At 37.3% G+C, this 21,550-nt stretch overlaps 1 protein-coding gene across 2 annotated transcripts in view; it reads right to left on the bottom strand.

Annotated features, from left to right (window-relative positions):
* Nucleotides 1–21,550, bottom strand: part of PCLO (piccolo presynaptic cytomatrix protein) — a 353,249-nt gene that overhangs the window by 132,215 nt on the left and 199,484 nt on the right. For both annotated transcript variants that reach the window (XM_065648563.1, XM_065648554.1), the window contains 3 exons: nucleotides 17,429–19,637; nucleotides 12,811–12,959; nucleotides 5,202–5,283 (listed from right to left, as the gene is read on the bottom strand). In XM_065648563.1, coding sequence (XP_065504635.1) covers nucleotides 5,202–5,283; nucleotides 12,811–12,959; nucleotides 17,429–19,637 — 2,440 coding nt within the window. The remainder of the gene's footprint in view (nucleotides 1–5,201; nucleotides 5,284–12,810; nucleotides 12,960–17,428; nucleotides 19,638–21,550) is intronic.

The raw sequence follows: 21,550 nt of genomic DNA, 5'->3' as shown, positions 1-21,550 counted from the left end.
CTGTCTCTTTCTGTTTATGGCTTTTACCTTCTGTGCCACATCTCAGATAAGGAGAGAGTGTTTGAGGGAATGACGGCCATTAATTAGGAATTAAATCTTTCCCCAGTGACAACTGAGTGTTAGAGGAGAGTATTACTGCTATTTTTTTTTTTTGGCAAGGTATTATCTCAGTTCTTCACAACATTAAACCAAAGAAACAGGATAAGTAATCCTCTAAGAAAAGAGTATGAGGACAAGAGGTGGATTACATTTCTCACCCTCTGACTATTATATCACATTCAACACAGACTATATTTAATATGTTTTTACTTGATTAGTAATCACATATTCACTGCACTTTAGTATTTTGCTGTAAGGACTGAATTTGCTGAACTTGCAGGTGAAAAAAACCTAATTATACAGGGTTATTTATTTAGAGACTTTCTAAAGCAGTGAGCGCTTGATGTAGGAAAACCCTTCTAAGTCTTTCTCAGGATAAGTACTCTATGAGCTGGCATGCTGGAGACCTGTAGAGTTGTGTGCAGGAGTTAACAACCCTTTAGGAGAGTATGAGGCATCTCTTGACGTGTTTGCAGCGTTACAGCTACCCTGTCATCCTCTTAGCAGTTTCACTGCCATCACTGCCGAAGTGAATATTAAGGATACAATTTTCCACCCACAGTCTAAGTCCCTTCTTTATAATAAAGTTTACAGCTTTTTCTAAGCTGCTTCTCTGCCTTTTATTTTTTCTTCAGAACTGAAGAGGATGCTTCACAATACGGACAGTCTGGCTGCTCAAAGGTACATTTTGCTCCCTTGAAAAACAGAATACTGTACCTTTGGAAAGGGAAGAATTACTTGTGACTCAGCCTAAGTGAGGCAAAGCAGCAAAAATTACCTTCGACTGAGTGCTCTCTTTGTACCTATGCACCTACTGAGATTTGTCTTCCTTGCTGGCTTTTCACCCAGTGTGTCTAAACAGCTTACTGATCAGGAATAACAAAATGCAAATTTTTATCTTTGTGACATTTCCAAAGGCATTGCCAATGCTTTCACTGCTTTCAACAGCCACGTCCTCTCTTCATTTTTTCAAATATAAGTATGACGTGTTAAAAAATAACAATTAAAAAAAAAAGACAAAACAAAACAAACAAACAAAAACAAAACAGAAGAGAAACACTGGCATAAACCAGTGATTATGCTGCTATGCTAAAGGACCCAAAAGGAATAAGTGATTCTTACAGAAAACAAACAGGGAGATTCTGGAACATCAGATACTGCTACATTATCATTCACTGATCACTACTGTCATTGCTTTGACACCTCAGGGTAACCATGATGCCATCTTTTTTTTAATGCAAATTATTAATCAAACTTTGCAGAGAAAATCCTTGGCAATTCCTTCATATCTATCAGCATCGCCTGAGGAGGGAACACTGCATAACTTGAAAAGAACAGCTGTGAGTTCTAGATGATGGAATTTGCTAAAGAAACAAGAACCCTCAAGAGAGAGGCCAGCTAGCAAGTATACATTTAGTTTTCATTCAGAATTACAATTTTCCTGCCATCACAATTTTGGCCCAGTTCCTCATTCCTTAAACACCTTATTCACATGCTAAAATTTGTAGTAAATATTTTTTGTGTGCAAAATTATGTAAGATGCATCGAAGGCATCTGTACCTCACAGCCAGTTTTCATTAATCAAGAAAGTAAATAAACAGAACTACTCTTATAACTGATATTCACGATGTGACAATTTCTGTACCCATAATCAGGCAACAACATCCACTATGTTAATTACATGGTGAGATCAATGGAATTCAAATTATAATGGTGATGTTAGGATGAAGTTCAAGGTTGCCCTGGTATAGCTGGGTACCAGTGCTGACCCAGCACCCTGAGTCATTAATGCCTGGGTTGGCCCAGGAATTCCCCAGTGAGATGAGGTGATGGGCTGAACCACTGGCCAGCTTCCCAGCAAAACAGCTGATCAACAGTTGCAGGAGTTCTCCAGGTGGGAATTGTGGACAGTTTGGGAGATTTCCCCATGTAGCTCCTGCTGTGCACACGCCAGTTAAGATACACTATTTGTATACTTAAGATGTGTTCATTAATTCCCTGAAAGGAGAACCTGTCAGGCTCAGGGATCTTCCCAGGCAGCTCCCGCTGTTGAATCAACCAAACTGCACCTAGATCATTCAGATCAGGTGTGTCAAACTCATTTTCACCAGGGGCCACATCAGCCTCAAAGGGACGAATTGAATTTTAGGACTGTATAAATGTATACAGTATATATAAATAGATATATAAAATAAATGTATACAGTATATATTAATATATTATCTAAATATATACATAAAAATGTATACAGTATATATATATAAAAATGTACACAGGCCTAAAATTCCATTTGGCCCTTTGAGGCTGATGTGGCCTTCGGTGAAAATGAGTTTGACACCCCTGATTTAGATCATCGGTAGAAACTGATCTTGCATGTGTAGAAATGATCGAATAGAACAGGCTTTTGTGCATAGCTAAGGCAGAGGATGTTTTGTACATGCTGTAAGATAATCAGAAACAATGGACCACAGATCAGCTGGTGGCTTGTAAGAATCCAGCAACACAACAGTTCAGGGAGTCTCATCTGATACAGCTGAAGATGCTGCTGCAAGGATGGTTTCAACTGAGACTCCCATCTTGCCACCCAGACAGTGACTGGCTGTTCTCTTGGAGAGATCTGACTCCTCATGTGAGCTTTAATGAGTTGTTTTTGTTTGCGTGGGGTTTTTTGTTTGTTTGGTTGTTTGGTTTGTTTTTTTAAACATACACTCTTCCTGTGTCTATGCAACAGGCATAAGGCAAAGCGTTGAATAAAATCATTCAACATCTCATTTTAGTGCTTTTGATAAGAAAGAGAGGGGGTTGGAGAAAGGGAGAGCAGAAGAAGGAGAGGATGGGAAGAAACAAAGAAACAAAGAAACTAAGACAGAGGAAGAAATCAGCCAGCCAATCAACCCACCACGGCATCTGTATAAATATCCAATAATCCTGCAGTGAGGTAGATGTGGTGGTATAAGAGTATATATTGTTTAATTTACCAATATTTTAAGCAACTTTTGCTGTATAATAGATTTCTAAGTCAGCCTCTGGTTCATAGTCATTGTCCGGTTAATAAACAAAAATACTTGCTATTAGTTTGCAGATAATGGTTAATCAAAATCAGATGTTTAAAAAAGTGAATAAAACCCATGTGAGTGGCTCTGGGAGAGGCCATTTGGAAAGCTGAAGGCTAAGCAGAAAGCACTGTGCATTTAAAAAGAGTTTCTGTGTACTTTAATCCTTCAGACAGCGAGAGGGGAGGAAGAGGAATGGAGGTATGAATTCAAGGAGTTATGGTACTTGAAAGATGTATGAGGAATGAAAAATACAACGATTTCTTCTGGCTCAGGTCCTCCCTACTGGTACCGTATTCCACCTTTGGCTTTTTCCTGTACAATTCACATTTGAATCTTTTCATATTTGTAGGGAAATCTACACATACATCACACACAAGTATGTCTGTGCAGGTATCCAAGGCTGTATAAGGACTAAAACCCAAAAGTATGAGTGCAGCTTGCAGACACATAGTCGAGCTTGCTTACTCCAGTTAGAATTAAGGTATAATATAGCACAGCTACAGCAGTGAGCAATCCCAGTGTGGGCTATGAAACTCTTAGTGGGATCCTGAGTGAATATTTGATCCTGTGTGACCGCATGCTGTGCAGGGCATTAGGAAATGGGAAGTCGATATCTACACCTTGGTTTCCCAGTCGTGCATTTACCCTGATGCACCGTATGTTGCTGTGGCTGCCAGCACGAGAGCTGGTAGAGAATTTGGAATGGGCATTTTACATCGTATAAGGGTAACTTTACATGAAAGAGCAGGCCTTCGGCAACATGAAATCACGAGCTATACACAGTAGTGTGGTTGTAATTCCACTTGTTCTTGAGTAAGAGAGCAGCTTGGATCACAACATTACTCATCACCCACAGGGCAAAATTCCCCAGTAGGATGTCAAGGAGCTGCTATGGACTTGCAAGGGCCTGGGGCCACGGAGGCTAAAACAACCACTGACCCAGCGGCTTCTTTCAGACTGTGCTCTGTGGGTGGAGGGGTCTTCATGCATTCTGGAACCATCTGTGGGCGTTACACTGACTAGCAAGAAAATACCTCATAATATATAAAAAACATTAATTTAACACCCTAAATATGAGGTGGATACTGGGGGTGGAAGTGATCAAGATTTCACTGTCAGAAACCCTGTGAAAACAATATTTAGCAATTCAAGTAATTTTGTGCCACTTTCTACTTAATGCTCGAGGGAACTCCAGAGCTGGCAGTCAGTAATTACTTCTGCACAGAAACAGTTTGACACACACTGCTAGAATTTTTTAAGGGAGTTAAAAGAAACTGTGACGGTTCCATGACAAAACTGCTTAAAGCATGTACCTCTGAAAGAAGGCAAACAGCATATTAAAAAAAACCAACAACCCTTTGAGTTCCTTATCAGTATTATATGTGAAAAAGTGTGCAATTCCAAAAGCTCAGACAGATAGATGTTACCTAGTGCTAGATCTTGTAACTTACAGTCTTTTACAATTTCATACATGAAAACATCATGCTGTGTTCTGCTCACAGTCCTGGAGGTGAATGAATATCACCTTTGCCACTTTCCTTTGTAAGAAGACTCACTTACATGAACATTTTTGTTAGCGTTAGGGATAACAGAATAAATCTAAAGTCGTGTGATAAATGTCTCTATGTGAAGATATCACAGAAAAATGGGATCTGATACCTCTTTCTGTAGAATAGGTCTAGTACAGAAAGAATAAAATTGTTGTTTCTGTACATGTTGAACACCTACACAAGCCTAGTTTATATAAACTTCTCATACAGAGAATATAGAGTTATATAAAGAGCAATAACAGGACAGCCTGCTCATATGTATAATACAACAGATTTTCCCTCTGTTTTTAATGTCTGTGTAGCTTATGTATCTTGAACAGATGTTGTGACCTTTTTTCCGCACTGCTGCTTTCTGTTATAACCAACTAGCAAGATTTAAAATGACCGCTGAATTTTCTGCTGCATATGACATGAGAACTATTTTTAATACTGCAAATCTTTTGCATGATTCACGTTAATCAAATTAATTATCATGTAGAGGGTTGTTGTTTTTTACCTGAAACTGTGTGATCCTTTGGGTCTCTCAGTAGTTTGAGCCTTGCATGAGGGAATATGTACTGCAGGGGCTTCCCATTTATCTGAGGAACACAAATATGCATGTCAGAAAAAGATAAAACAACTTCAATTGTTTCCATAATTTTAGACAGTTGAAACAGAAACAAGCAAACACACTTATTTCACTCAGGGAAATATCACAACTTCACAATTCAAACACCCCCCAAGTTTCAAGATATTTATCAGACTGCAAAATCCTTCTGCAGGGGAATGAATATTTGCTTCCATAAGGCCAAATTCATTTTGAATATGGCTTTAGTTCTGATTTTTATTTTCTAATGATTAGAAGGTGCTCTGTCTTCTGTAGCTTCTCTTACTGTTAATCCTTCACTGAAGCAATGTTCAAGAGAAGAATTAAACATAATTCCTGTAATTATTATAAAATCCTATTCGTACAGACCTAAACAAAATGATGGTTGAACGCGTAAACGTCCACGAGTTACTGCTTTAGTTTCAACAAAGCCACATAATCCAATGTACCTCTTGTCATCAAATTTGAAAAGCCTTTTGAAAGAGCTTACCCTACATCTTATATGAAAATGTGCAACATTTGCTTGGACCGATACTGAGAAGTGTCAACGCTGAAAGAAATGCATGTCTACAATGCCCACTAAAGAGCCAGGTTTCCAGCTGGGATGCTCCCACCTGCCCCAGGACACAGGCACAGGAGGGACCGTGAGCATCGTCAGCTCGCACCAAAATGCCTTTGCAGAAAGAGTATTCATTGCAAAACTTCCACACGTGACACTATCACACAGCCTCTTTGCCTGCAGTTTTGGTCTTTCGGAAGCAAAGCAGAACCCACCACCTCTCTGGCTCTGCCCCGTGGGTGCTGAGCCTGAGCGCTGCCTGGACCGAGAGGAGAGACACGAGTGTCCGTGACTGCTCCAGGCTGAGGGTCAGGGATGGGGCTGGGGAGAGGCAGATTCAAGGAGCCAATTGGACATGAGTTTATTATGATTATTTATATTTAAGTAGCATTTAAAAGCATTAAGCTCCTTCTGAACTAAGCACTTCAAACCCAGTTTCTGTTGTGGAGAGTTTGTGATGCTAATGGATAGCACACGTAAAGGACGGGAGGGAAACAGAGATGTCAAGGGACTCGGTGCAATCCCACAGTGAGAATAAGAATCTATACATCTTTTGTCGTAATTCAATTTCTTATCCAGTAGATGACACTGCATCTAGAAGGCTGAAATCTTCATGCTACACACTGAAAGTAGTATTGATTGTAATTAATTTCAGACATAAAGGAGATAATGGATTTGGTAGCAGACAAGCACTCCAGAATATATCAGAACATGAGATCAGGTAGATTTTAGGACTTAACATGAAATTTTGCCAGGACGTAGAGTCTACTACTACCAGAGATATATGAAGTTCTACAGGACTTCCATGATTATAAATAGGGACATTGTTATGTTTTTTAATGGTATTATCAGAAATTCAGCAAGTGTAATTAAACAGTAAAAATAATGTATTTGTCACATGTAACTTACATAAAATTGTGAAAAATCTGAAATAATGTGTCTAATTTTATTTTTAGTTAAGTAAAAAAAGAATACAAAATAAAGCAATTCAAGAGAAGCAGTATTAACACATTTGAACAAATCCTTAGCTGGGATCCATTTTGGTGGGAGCAATTCAATTTAACTGGGGGACACTGCAGCTTATAAACTTAAATTCACTTTTTTTTTTAATTGCTCTATCTTACCTTTCTTTAGCAAGACTGGGTTTTTTCTTTAATAAATAATAGTCCAAGAATATTCAATGTCATATTGTACATGATTTTCTGATAGATATATAGACTATATCCTACTTTAGTCTATTACTTATTCGTTACTTTCACTTACAGAATTTTATGATAAGTATAAATCTGGGTGATTCATATTGTTATGAATAAAATCATTAAAGTTTTTGAGCATATTATTTTTTACTGTTGGTAGGAATCAGCAGTTAAATTGAATATGTCATTAGGCATTTGCCTTCAAAACAGTATTTGTCTGAAAGTGGCAGAATAAATAGTAAAAAACAGTGCTTGCTGTAAATAAATAGGATGAACAGTTACATTGTTTTTGATGTTTTTACTTGAACCAGTAATGCCCATATCTATCTGAAATCTATTAGTGTATTTGAAACCGTGCAGAACACAAATTATTTTGTGTTTCCAGTTGTTCACATTTTCTAATTTTCACTAAAGCTGATATATTCAGCTGAATATATGCCAGGGAGTCCTTCTAGCTGAAGTAACCCTTGTGAAGACAGAGGGACCCCACCGAAGACACACAATCACAGCAGTGTAAATCTGAGCTACGGTGCAGACAGGACATCCCTCGGCTGCAAGGCTGCAGGAATGGAGGATGTGTAAGTCCCCAAGCCCAGATTTAGGTCACAGGGCAAAGAGTGACTTGATCCCACTTATTTGCTACAAAAAACACAGATTCCTGCCATCTGTCTTTGCCATCGAGATCCTTTCCTCACCTTTCTTGGAGCATTCAGTACACTCGAGTAATAATTCTTGCAGTTCAGCTCTGGCAAAGTCATCCTCTTATGATTACGGACACATTTTGACCATCTAGTGGATCTTCCCTCCTGTTGTGCTCTTTGAGCTGACAGGGCACTCAGGTCACATTTTTCTGTACATTACTCAGTGGGCCCTTGGGGTTTCCATCCCAGTGAGTTAAATGAAAACTGGACTGCAAAGTGCTTCCTCCGGGGATTTAAGTTCTCGTCACGTGTTTCATGTTATTAGTCAGCTCGAAGCCCCTCCAAAAATTAGAATGAATGGCAAATAAATGTGCTGAGATTTTCTAACACTGTTGCAGAAAATCAGTTTAAATATCCACTTTATTATCCTTTTGTTGTTGTTACACATTTTGTCTGATAAATAATCTCTACAGAAACCTTATATAAGGGCATTTTATAAGGCAAAGGAGATAATTAAGAAGAATATATTTCTTTAGTGCTGTATTTAAGTATTCCATGTATTTTAAGTATTCCAGGCAAAGCCATAGCAACAGCTATAACTTATTAACTGGTCTTTGGATGAGGTCACCAAAGCCACAGTATTAATAATTTCTAGTTTTAAATGGTGCTGCCTGATAAAGTGAATCTCAGCAGCCATGCCTGGCTGTAGTGCTTTAGGAAACACAGTCTTCAAGGGGAATTCTACCTGAGTTTGAGTTAGGTATCCAGGAACAGGATGGTGGATGCTCAAGGTGATGAGTTAGATAGTATCTGTCCTAATTTCCAAATACCACAGGTACTTGCATGAGCGCACAAGTCCTGTGAAAGCTGGCATGAAGAATTTCCACAGCTGAGGTAATCCTGCCCATTTGTAACTCTGCATCTCCTCTGAGCAGGGTACAAACGTCAAGTTCTTTAGAAATCCTAAAGGTAGAAAGTTCTGATAGATTCCTGATGATGGAGATATTTTGCAAAAGAAGTATTGAAGAAAAAGTTAACAAATACTATGTTCCTGTTCATTAATATATTGCAGAATGAGTGGCCTCTGCTTCTGCAATTAGATCAGTTCAGAACTCTGACTTTTGATTAAAAAGTCATTCTGTCGTGCAGTGAAAATAACATTGCTGGATGACTAAAAAATGAGCAACTGCCTGCTGAATTCCATCTTGAATTACAGTGAGGGGGTGGCTAACAATTCACTCATTAGATTAGACAGTTTAACAGCTACACTAAATTTGGAAATGTCCTATTTCTCATCATGTTTTCAGAGAATCAGAAAAACCAAAATGACTCCCCCTGCAAGTCTCAAACAGAGAAAGCAATTCACTATAAATTTAATGAAATCTCCTTGAGAGTTGGAAAACAATAAAAACTAAGCAGTATCAGCTTACAAAACATGGAATAAAAGTTTGCAGGTAGCCTTCTGGATCTCTGTCACTTTCTTATTTGAACCCCATTGATCACCTTATGGCCCATTTTTGGTTCATTTTTAAATATTCAAGTGCCCCTAAAAAGGTACGACTTAAATGTTGTTTTAAGGGAACGATACAGATCTATGAACCAAGACAAGCATATACTTTTTGAAGGTCTTTAGAAACAGGTGATTAACACTGAAAAGGCTCTAGAGCCCTAGCCTTCTTTTTATGCTTAGAAAACTGTTGCCAAAGCAAATTGATGATGATACACCGGTATTATGATGAGTTTGAGATTTTGTTATTCATTCAGGACTTAAAAATACCCATTTATGATCACTGGAATTTCTGTATTTAAAACCCTTCACTGAGAAGCTACTTATCTCCTGTTAATATACGCTCTCTGTCCACCTCCTTGTCATGGTGTCTTACTCCTCTGGCACCTCCTCCTACTGTTCCTTCCCAAACTGTTTGAAATAGTCAGTTTAGTTCAGGATATACAATTATTTTTCAAAGAAAATAATAATGAAAAGAGCCTTGACGTCTGGAGATTTAAAGAAGCTGCAGGTCAACTGATAGCGACTAAGCCAACTGTTGAGGTCAACAGGGATCAGGGAGAATCAGCAATAGACTATGTATTGATTGGGTTTAAACCATGTTTGCCCTCCTCAGGTAAGCAGTTCAGAATCATTATATTGGGAAAGCTCTATTAAGATATTAAACTGCACTGTAATTTAATGTGAATTAGGAATACTATGTAGCCGTGCAGAAGTTGCTATAGAAACACATATATTTTAATATTAATAATACAGTATGTGAGTTTAATCTGCTAGGTTATAAGAAATCCATGGAAACCTGGAAATTCAGGGTTGCCATTCTGCTTCATTCTTGCTTCAAAAGCCCAGTTTTGGCTTATTTACTACATTTAATTGTATAAGCTCTGGGGGACATATGCTGTTCTGATTTCACCTAGTAAAGAAATTGATGTTTCAGACATGTGAAACAAAATCTTCTGGAAAATAAATGTTTTGGTGGCCACTAAAATATTCACATTTTTTTACAAAGAAGAAAATACAAATGGAAAATTTCCAGTGGCTAAGTGTATGTGGAAACTTGGACTGATCCATTACAAGCAGATTAGTGCTACTGATGCAAATATTCCCTTTTGTGGCTGGTTTGCACTCAGTACTGGATATTACAGGAGTTGCAATGGCTGAATTACTATGCTAACTAGGAAACTGCCATCCTAACCGATTTCAGGAAAGTCTGCAATAAAGGAAGCTCTGGGTGAAGGTGGACCTATTCAAATGGTCAGGATAAAGAACAATTTGCCATTTTTGTCTCCAGAGCACATTACACTTGGACACTATAGCTCTCTGTGCAGAACTGAGTTGTGGATATAGGAGACACAGAGCATGGGACAATTAATTCAGGAACTTTTTTGTTTAAGAAAACACGGCACTCAAAAAACCTTTAGGGAGAGTTTACTTTGCCTCAGCACACTCTTTGACCTGAAAATTGTTTATTTTTTTTAATAGCTTTAAAATATAAAATGAATGCTAACAATAGAGATGTTGATATTGATTTACTGGCTTCTACTGCTAAGTGTTATACTTCCAGAATTCAATGTGGAGCTAATGAAACTTTTAAAAATGGCTTTGACCCTTTTAATCTTGTGTTAAAGCAATTTAATTTCTGTATGTGTCTTAAAATATATTTTTTAAGTTATCACAAAGAAATGTTCACAGAAAAAAAATAACATACACAATCTCTGAGCAACATTTAGACAAGGCAGATGATGAAGAATTGGTGAGAACGGACTTTTCTCCCTTCTGCAGACACACTGACACTGTTTTACACCAGGGGGTGAATGACAGTAGCTAACCTGGATGGAAACAGATGAAGAGGGAACTGTTGTAAAGCTTCTCTTTCCACATCACTTTTCTTTTGCAGAGGCTTTACACAGCTTCACACAGAATTATTTAGAACATGTTCACTCTCCAGTTTCCACTCCAGATTTTATAAAACCTTAAAAGATGCCTTTGAGAATATTTTAAATGCAGTACCTCTATTTCCATATAAACTTGGGGACATCACTACAACTTCAGGGAGAAAAACAAAAAAGGATTATTTTCCTTCTGAAAATAATCCAAGAAAATAAGAACTCTCAGTCTCCTAAACCTTCCTCCTAAAAAGTCTGATTAAAGTCTTTCAACCGGTCCTAGTATAGTGCTATTTATATGAGAGAAAAAACCCCAAAATTGGAGCTTTGTGACTAGTAACTTGCCCTGCAACTGTTTCTCAGGGCAAAAGGTCTGGAGTGCTAAAAGTAAAATACATCTTACTGACCACGTCCATGTCACAGAGCTCAGGATAACAGTAACCCTCTTCTTGGAAAAAACCTAATCTTCAAAGCAAATTTTTCATTTTACATCATGAGGCTGTAGTGGCCAAATACAATCAGGTATGCATAGGAAAATGAATGTTTCACATGAGGATTAAAGTGCTCAGATAGGCAGGTTTTTATCCGTTACCAGTGAAACTAAGAGTCGTGATGACTAAAATATCCTTCATCCTGCAGTAAGATTGGTTCATGTAGAGTTATTTAAATAGATTCCTGTGAGACTTGTATCTTGTGTAGCCCCCTTTCTCAACAAGAAATGGGTAGGCTCAGTACAACATAGGCTTTGTAAATTTCAATATATGCTAAACTAGAGATAGGAAAAGAGGTAAAAATAAAAATAAATGACAACTTGTATCGTAAGATATTTGAATGCTCACTTCATAAAATCTACATCCTTACTTCATAAAACCTACATTCTATTGCCAAATGTCAGTGAAAATGCTCACCAGCAAAAACGTTTTGAAGGCTGCGTAACAGCAGGGTATTGCTGTTTGTATATTATCTGAGGAGTTAACATGAGTAATGTAAGCTATTAAGTACCACAAAGGGGCCATGCAATACCTTCTCTTCCATCCATTGCATCTCATGGAAAACAGAGTATAATTTCAATCAATCAGCAAAAATGATAACTAAAACAATCAAGTGAAGACCTTAAAGGCTTGAAATATATAAGCTTCTTTAATGCAAACAGGATATGTGATGGCATACTAAAGTGAACTAGATTTGAAAGCTGGCAAGCTTGAAAAGCAGAATATGGTATATTTTGTTCTTGCTATAATGAATGAAATATTCTAATTATTTTATTGATAAAGTCTTCTGATTTATTCAGTAATTGATCACATACTGTTAGGATTATACTGATCAACTAAAAGTGGAAACGACTGTCAACAGGATAAAGCAACTCTTTTCCTTAAACTATTAAAAGAAGGGGCTTGACTTTAGATGGCATAAAGCTGATCAGGTAAAATGGGACTGTTTTATTTTTTATAATTTTTATTTTTAATAGGAATATCTAATCTATAGATAGTTTTGGTTAGCAGACTAACTCCTTTCAGATATGTTTCAAAATTCAAAAGACAACCTGCAAAATTAATACTGAATTGAAGACGAATGTTACTCTAATTTCATCATCAAGTACTGATGACAAATCCAGCTTCAACAGCACTTCAGCTGAATGTAGGTGGAATTTGATTAATCCCATAGTCCCTGTGCTACCGGACAGTGTGATTAAAACATCAAACATTTATAAAACTGGAGACAGAGCTTACTTGACAGCTTATTTGATCTTGGTGTTGACTTGGTGGTCGAGAGTGGGACAACTTCTCTGGCAGCCTTCTGTCGAGGCCATGTCCGTTCTCCAAACGAGATTCTCTGGGCTTGTCAAACCAATCTGTTTCTTCACGACGGAGATGATAGGCTTTGAAAACCAAGGACAGGTCAAATGTTCTGATCCAGTGCTGGGCAAAGGGCAGTAATGTGCATTGTGCATAGCAAACATGCATAGTGGTTACTAATTGGCCATGCAGCTAAAGCAGAGTTACAGGCGAGACTCGAGACATTGAACTCAGGCATAATTTAGCCATAAGTGACATAGAAAAATGGGAAGATTCTTTTTATGTCAAAACTACGGATATTAAATACCAGAAGGAACCCACTGCTGACTGCTCTAGCCATTTCCTTCCTTCTGGCAGCTCAGAAAAACACTACAGATTTCATATACTTCTAAAATGTTTGATGAAAAAAAAAAAAGTCAAATTTGTTACATTGCAGTGGGTTAAATAAAAACAAAACATATCCAAACCAAAACCTAAAAAAACCAATCTCCATTAATTCCCAAACTTCTGAATTGAATATTTTACAAAGTATTTTGGAAATAATCTAGAACTACTTGGAAGAAAACTGAGACTCCTTTATGGAATCAGCATCATCTCAAATCAAAGAAGAGATGAAGCAATCTGTGCTCTTTGTGATTCTAAGCAGAAATAATTCAAATTTTCTTATTTTGAATTCCATCCCCCGAATTTGCAGCATGAACCTTTGTGCTGGGAAAGTTAGCCAGAATGTTCTTTCTGCAATAATTCTGTAAGAATAATGTTCTTATATTTTCAACAATTTTAAACTTGCATAAAATCTATTGTATTAGGCACTCTTTTGGGATCAAATAACACTGTTGTATTGAAATGAGTTTTGAAATCCAGATATTTATGCCCATTGACTATTGGGTCAACTGACATAAGTCTCACTCCACTGGGATCAGAATCAGCTCCCATGTATTTTATATTTCCACTATACAAAACAGAGATTTTCATCTACGTTGCCTATCACTGTAAACCAAAACAACATGTAGCTAATTAGAATGTAATGCAAGTTTGAATTCTATGATTTAATAAGCAAATTATATTTGGAATTCAAAGAAAGGCAATATTTGTTTCAGCAAAACCACCAGAAATCACGAACCTTAAATAAGGTCAGTTGTTGCTATAGTAACAGCAGTGAATGCAATTGTTCCATGATGCAGAAGAGAATTTAAAATGAAAAATGGTAGTGTGCATAATCTTCTCTATTTAGTTGTTAAAGTTGTTAAACGTAATCTGGTTGGTTTAACAAATAATTGGAAAAAAGTTTAATGGGAGGAAAAAAAGTTGTATTTTTTCATTACTATTTTATTAAATTTCTCCAAAAAGAGGAGTAATATATATGCATGTTTTTGAAAAATAATATTTTGTATGTGGTTAAAACTACATCCTATATTATATTAGGCCTTTGGACAATTCTTCATCATAGTTCAGATATTATGCAGTCCATTCCTAACTGTGCATAAATTTAATCTAATATGAAATGATTTGAAAATATTATTTATAAATGAATTAAATGAAAACATTATTAAAGGTTGATGCTTGCCTGGCTAGTGATTAGTTATCGATTAATTGCCCTCAATAAACCATTATGATCTAATATGCAAATTATTTATGCATTACACATTCCTGCCAATTGACAACTGCCTGCACGTCGCAGGGTGGTTCACAAATCATCCTGACAGATTTTTTTATGGAAGCTTACATGAAGAACCTAATGCATTTTTCTGATCCCAGGTACTAACGCTGACTGTCACAATCTGTGTCATTAGCTGAGCAGAAGAAAGAATGATATTTTTTTTTCCTTCTGTTTCAGTTGAAATAACTTTTGCTGGATTTCTTCTTTTGAAAAGTGAGCACATATGTAGAATCCCATACTGCAGTTCAGACCAGTCTACTTTTTTATCAAACTGTGATGTATGTGTGTGTTTTATACAAAATTTAAAAAGTTATGTATGTATGTGTATATAGGCACACAGACACCACACTCACATGTACATACACACACAACTGTTTTTTGTGTGATTAGTCAGGATTTGTTTCAGCTGGAAACCTGAGAACAGCCAAGATGAATCACTGACAGCCTCAGAGGATACATCTTTTTTTCTAAGACTAACAATATGCAGCCAGATGGTTCCACCTGTAAAAAACTGCTGGAGTCAATAATGTCCCATGCTGTTAATAGCACACAGTTTAACAAGATGAGATTGAACACCAGGCTGTGGAGTCCAAAAAACTTGATCAGAAAACTAGTAGTGATCACTTTAAATCCCAAAGATTAAAAATTACAATTGGTCAGCTGTGTTGATGTCTTGATATCTTAATTTTAAACTTCTCAAGTCTATGGTGGAATTAACGACAGCTGGATGCAACATGCCAGAATAGCTACCCAGTGCCAGGACACTACAGAAAAAAGTGCAGTCCAGAGAAAAGAAGGCCATAATTTTCTGAAGAACTGTAATTGCTTCTTTGGAACATTTTTTTATCTTACATCCAAATTATATGAATTATTTTCATTTCAAGTTACTTGCTATTCGACAGCATATTTGAAAATAATGTCATAAAGTATTTTGATTTCTCAAGACTTTACCTAAAATGATGCAAAAATAAGCTATTTATGAATAAACAACAGCTTGATAGAAATCACAAAAATATTGCTGAAAGGGAAAGCCATGGTATTCAGGGACATAACAATCCAATAAGGAACATGTGAATAAAGTTATAATACTTCTGAAAGAGTGTAACTATTCGGAGACTAATTTAAAACCAAAACATGTTCAACCTAAAATGTAACATGTATGCCTTCTACAAATATATAATAAAAACATAATGCACTGTAGTGCAGAAATCTAATTCCCTATGACCCATTTACATGAGGTTGAATTGAACCAAATAAGCTTTTTTGGTCCAGGTTGATTTTCATTAGTTTTCAGGAGGAAAAGTCCTGTGACTTTCACAAAGTGACCATAGAATGACCCTTAAAAGTCACAAGTTGAATTGAGACAAGATAACATCTACTTATTTAAGAAGAATTATATGAGTTGCAACTTGGGGAGTTTCTCTTAAGTGCCTTCAGATTTAATTATAGGGCTCTGTGTGCTACGAATTTAAGAACAGTGCAAACACAAAAACTTCTGATAAAAATCAAAAATGCTGATGATCCCAAACCTCTTCGGAAACACAGACTTCATGAGGGGGTTGTAAATATCTAAGAAATATGAAGAGAAACTTACAGAACAAAATCCTTCAATATATTGTAGTATCAGGAAGGCATGAAAGATTCAGCATATATAAAAAAGCAATAACGCAATAATGAACACTGCGGTTAATATAAACCTGAAAAATAAACCATACTACTTCATAACAATGCAAATGTGTCTTTTGAGACAATCATTGCCATTTACAGACAATATAGCACATGCAAAGTCTCTTTTATTGTGCAATAAATACACATAAGAAAAAGTTAAGGGAGCGCATACAGTTTTGAACATATTAATTTCATTTTGTTTCAAACTGTCCTTATGATTTTTAAACAATTTAGAATATATTAAGTCTGAACTGACTCCAACAAAACTAATACATGAATTGCAGTTATTTAGGACTCAACATCAGCTTCAACATTCCGCTGTACTTATTCAGAAGAAACATTTTTAATTGCACCATTTATAATACATCAGAAAGGTTCCTTTCATGAACCTAAGTGGGATAAACTTTTTGTGATTATTTGGCAGACATGTTGTATGGGGTGCATATAAAACCAGCTACGCTGCATAATCCATCAATAGAAGTAAAATACTTTATGCAAGTTTATTGAAGGATGAGATTGTCTTGCACCATCCAAATGACAAATTATCTTACATCATCACAATTCGGAATGCACAGAAGTCCACACGACAGGATGCTTTCAACAAATCATATGTAGAACGTCATTTTGCAATCACGTCTATATGGTTCTAACATACAATATGTACTTAATGGACACACTATTACTATAAAAATGCAGATCTAAAGTGGTGCATCGGGAGATGGAATTATCAGTTCTTGAATTCTATCATGAAATTTCATGCAAATAAAATTACCAGAGTTTTTTAGAGATTTGGGAGGTTACTTCCAAATCTCAACAAAAACTATTGCAAATAAGTTCAATGATTCACAGTCACTGGAGAAGGCTCCACATAAAGACTGATGGTAGAGTCTGTACTGTACATGGAATATTCTACACAGTATCATTAGACATCAACAAGTGAAAAGGAAAACGCACAAGCAAACCAAAAGGAAGGCAAATCAACAATATAGTGAGCATGCTAGAGTAGCTTAACACCATCCAGAAACTGCTGTTAGGGTAAAACAAAGAAACAAACAAAATCAAATAAAACAAAACAAATAAAACCCCAAAAATGTAGATACACAGAAGATGCACCAAGGAACAGAAAAAAGAACAAGTCTTTGAAGCATAACAAAAATTAGACACATGCATAGAAATGAGGATTTGCGTTGTGATAGTAAGATACCAGTCTGAGGCCTAATTTACCTTCACTGTCTGACATGGCATGCTGGAAGTCATCCATGATGAAGGCTATATCTCGATCATAGCCTCGAGTCCGTGACTCCTCCCTCATATGTTGCTGGACCTCAGGTAATGAATGGCTCGATCCAAACTGGTCCCTGGTATCTGCAGATATTGGTGGCAAGGGTCCAGCTGCTGCTCTTGCCATTCCCATTGGCTGGCCAACGGGACTTAGTGGGCTCTCTTCCTCTGAGTTCTGAGCTACTATCGGGATCCTTCCCCTGCTTTGGCTAATAGGTAGACTGGTGGGTTTAGTTCTTCCAGAAGGCGCTGCATGGCTAAAGGAAACATCTAAGGGTTCAGCTTCTTGGGCTTTCAGTCTTAAAGAAGAACTGGAGGAATCTCTTTTCAATGACAAATCAAGCCCATAAACTGAAGAGGGTCTAGATGAGGGCCTAGATCTACTACCACTGGTGTACGACTTGTCTGCTTCATCTTGTAATGTGGATCTCATTGTTGGACCTAGTGCAGTCCCAAGGCCTGCTCCAATGGATGAAGTCAGTGGTGGCCCCATGTATTTCTGTTGGTCTGTGATGTTTTTTCTAAGGCCAAAAGTTATATCGTCCTGAAGAAGCCTTGCCCTAGTAGTAATTCCCCCAAGTGTTGAAGTGCTAGAAGTCATATAGCTTGAATAGTCAGGCTCAAGGTCTCTGCTTTCTTGGATAGGTGAAAACTTTGTTAGTTTGGGGTCTATCAAAGCTTTCTTGTGTTTTGACTGCTTTTGGTAAAGGAGGGCTGCTGGGAGCTGCTTAGCAGCCTGTTTCTCAAGAGTAAGCCTACCTATGCTATATTTCTCAGATTTTGGAAAATGCCTGTAGCTGCCCTCCGCGTGGTAATACTGCGACAGGCCAGCCAGATGATCAAGACTTTCTGCCCCTCTACGGAACTCTTGTTTTATCTGGTGTTTCAGAAGTTTAAGCTCATAAGGGTCCTCCATTGGGTCTTCATCAGCTTTAACATAGGAATGTAACCTAGAAGAAGTCTGCAGTGGTGCTAGGAAGTCTGACACTTCTTGTGCTCTCCTGGCCTCAGTTGTGCGAAGCAGTCGATCGGTTTTGGTCAGATCTTTCTCATGGAGGCTAAAGCTGGAACCAAGTGCTCCTGTTCCTTTAGTGAGTTCTCCTATATCATCAATTAGCACATAATTTCGGGGTGTATGGTGGTGGTCTATATCTGCATAGAATGAATCTGTAGATATGCTTGATATAGGGCTGCTTGCTATGCTGTTTCTCTCATCTAGTCCTATTCTTAAGTCCAAGGTAGAGTATTTACTGCCCAGCTGGGAAACTGCATAATTATTGTCAGTTGAAACTGGTGCTATCATGAGAGGCTGATTGCGAATTACATCATAGTTTGTTGTTATCTTAGGCTCCAAATATAATGTGGTTTGTCTTGGCTTTGGCTGTATCACCATCATCTGTGATGGGAGTTGATATGATGGCTGTTGAGATGGTGGAGGTTGAGCCTGTGGAGTAAAGGACACAGTAGCTCCTGTTTGGAAAGCTGTCTGGGTCTGATAGGGTGAAACCTGCTGGTGATACAAAGGCTGCTGTTGTTGGTAATGTGATTGTTGTGTGAACTGAGTTGGTGCTTGAGTTGGCAGGGCAGGAGATGAATACTGATATTGAGCATATGGGCTTGTAGCAGGGGCAAATTGTGTTTCTGGCTGGGTTTGTGGTGGCATAAACTGGTTAAATTCTGTCTGGGGTGCAGTACGTGGTCTTTCCAACCCGTGCTGAGTTTCTATTCTGGTTGACCTGGTATTATTAACTTCACTGTCTGACATATAATCACGTTCTTCTGCTACTCCTTGGAGATAGGCGCGCTCTCTCTTTTCTCTTTCCTTTAGTAGCGCTTCTTTCCTCCTATTAATACCCATTTCCAAGTATCTCAGCTTGGCATCTATTTCTTTTTCCTCCTCATCTAGCTCTGCTTGCTTCTTCCTAAGCTTGGCTGATTCACGTTCAACCAGATCCAATTCCCTGTCTATATCCTGAAGGATTTTGGCTCTGGCCATAGTGGTGGTCCTACAAATCCTTCTGCGTGAAACTGATCCCATAGAAGTATATGGCAACTGAGTTCCTGCTGTTGCTTCCTCTGGAGGTGGGTTGGGTAGAGTCCTCTTCACCTTCTTTTGAGTGCCTGATGGAGTTATGCTTGAAGAACCTTTTGTCTGCAACAGAAGAAACAAGACTGAATCACTACTCTGGAGGCTTGATAGCAAAGTAATCACAAGTTGTTTAAATATTTTCATGGTATGCCTTTATATCTTAGCCACACACTTTCTCTAACGGAGATGAAAGTTTATGGTATCTGTGAATAAGCTGCAGAAAAGGGCGTGAAAAAACGCCGTCAGTCTGCTAAAGGTCAGGAAGATAAGCAATCTAATGCAAAATAAGGGTGACACTCGCTAGGACTTTGTTTAGCCTAAAACTGAAAAAATCTACTTTATCTAACTGAAATTGAATTGACTGTAATTTAAAAGTTTTCTTTAATTTCTGAATGCTTATACATAAACATGTACAATGCATGTGTGTGTGGGAGGGGAATATATATAGACCTATACATCTGCCTTTTACATAACACTTAACAGAAAAAATATATGTATCATTACAAATGCAAATATATACATATTCATATATAAACATATGTATAATCTGTACAATCAAATAGAAGCCCCTGAGACGGACATTGAGCAGATACTAAGCAACTATAACTTGTACTGAAATCCAGACACCAAAGCAGGGCTTCCTGGTGCAAACACATTTGGTACAACAGGTACTCCTTAGCTGATCTTGTAATTTTGCCTCACTTCTGCTGCTACGTATATATTTTCAAGGAAGATTTTTGTGCTTTACAAAATTGGTGTGCGCTCTCTTCAGTTCATTTCTTAAATGAAATTTGTTCCAGTTCCAAAGCTACACTTTAAAACTTAAAAACACTAAAGAGCATAAAATTATAGGAATCTGTTCAGTCTAGGTTCCAGAGTTCCACATAGTTAATGGTAGAAGGGTGACTCACCCTGATCTAGGAGAACTATCTACCTCAGGTTGGAGGTGCCTATCTCTCTTCATCAACTCAGAAAGTAGGCAATGCAACTGGGTAGATGCAATCTAAATTGCACCCTAATTTACCAGGGTTTTTGAAGGTACTTTTTAGTTTTGAAGTAAATTTAGGCTCCCACAAAGTGCAGATACATTAAGAAGTAGGACTTGAATGATTTGAAATTGTATCCAATCTACCCAATAGCTTCTTACGAATTTTGTCTTAGTAAAAGAGAAGAGATTGGCCTATACACATACACTAAAAATAATCACCTCAGTCATAACAGAATGCATCCATGTTAATAGCAAAATATGGAAACACTTTAGCACCGTTTAATAAGGGAAGTTATAAGAATTGTAAGCAACTTGCCTGTTCTGCCTCTGCCGCAAACACAGACTTTAGCAAGCATTAACTGCTATTAATTAAAAACAGAATTTCTTCTGAATTAAATACTACTTCACTCAGATAAGAAGTCAACAAGATTAATCTTAATTAGGAGTTTTAAAATCACTGTTTTCTCTGTTTATTTTATGTCATTAACAAATTGTAAAACTTTTAAAGTGTTGACAACCCTTCTTTGCTGCTCCTCTGTTACCTAACCTTAGCAAATCACAACAATCAACACATCATTTCTCATGGATCATTAAAGAAATATTCACTACCTTTTCAAGTGCCATTTAAGCTCTTTTCATCCTCTTCACCTAAATTCCATCAACTTTTGCATGTTTCAGATTTCAATAAATGCAATTTAATTTTGTTTTCAGCTTCCCGTGGCCGTTTCCCAAACCCATGTTGTGCCAACAAATCAAAGAAACTAATTTTCTCTTGCTCAGTGTGTACTTATAATCAAAGACAAATTAATCATCTACAGTAGGTCTAGTTGGCTATTAATTTATATTGTAAATTCAGTCCAATACCACTGTTACTTCACCCTCCCAAACTGAAATAGCAACCACAGATGGTGAAGCAGTCACAGATGAGCACTGGTATTGGGGAAGAGCTATTAATAACACATTCATTAAAAGGTCTATAATACTTTAT

This window comes from Caloenas nicobarica, chromosome 1 (genome assembly GCF_036013445.1).
Source record: "Caloenas nicobarica isolate bCalNic1 chromosome 1, bCalNic1.hap1, whole genome shotgun sequence".
In the NCBI taxonomy this organism is placed as follows: domain Eukaryota; kingdom Metazoa; phylum Chordata; class Aves; order Columbiformes; family Columbidae; genus Caloenas; species Caloenas nicobarica.
This window is presented reverse-complemented; position numbering and strand designations above follow the sequence as displayed.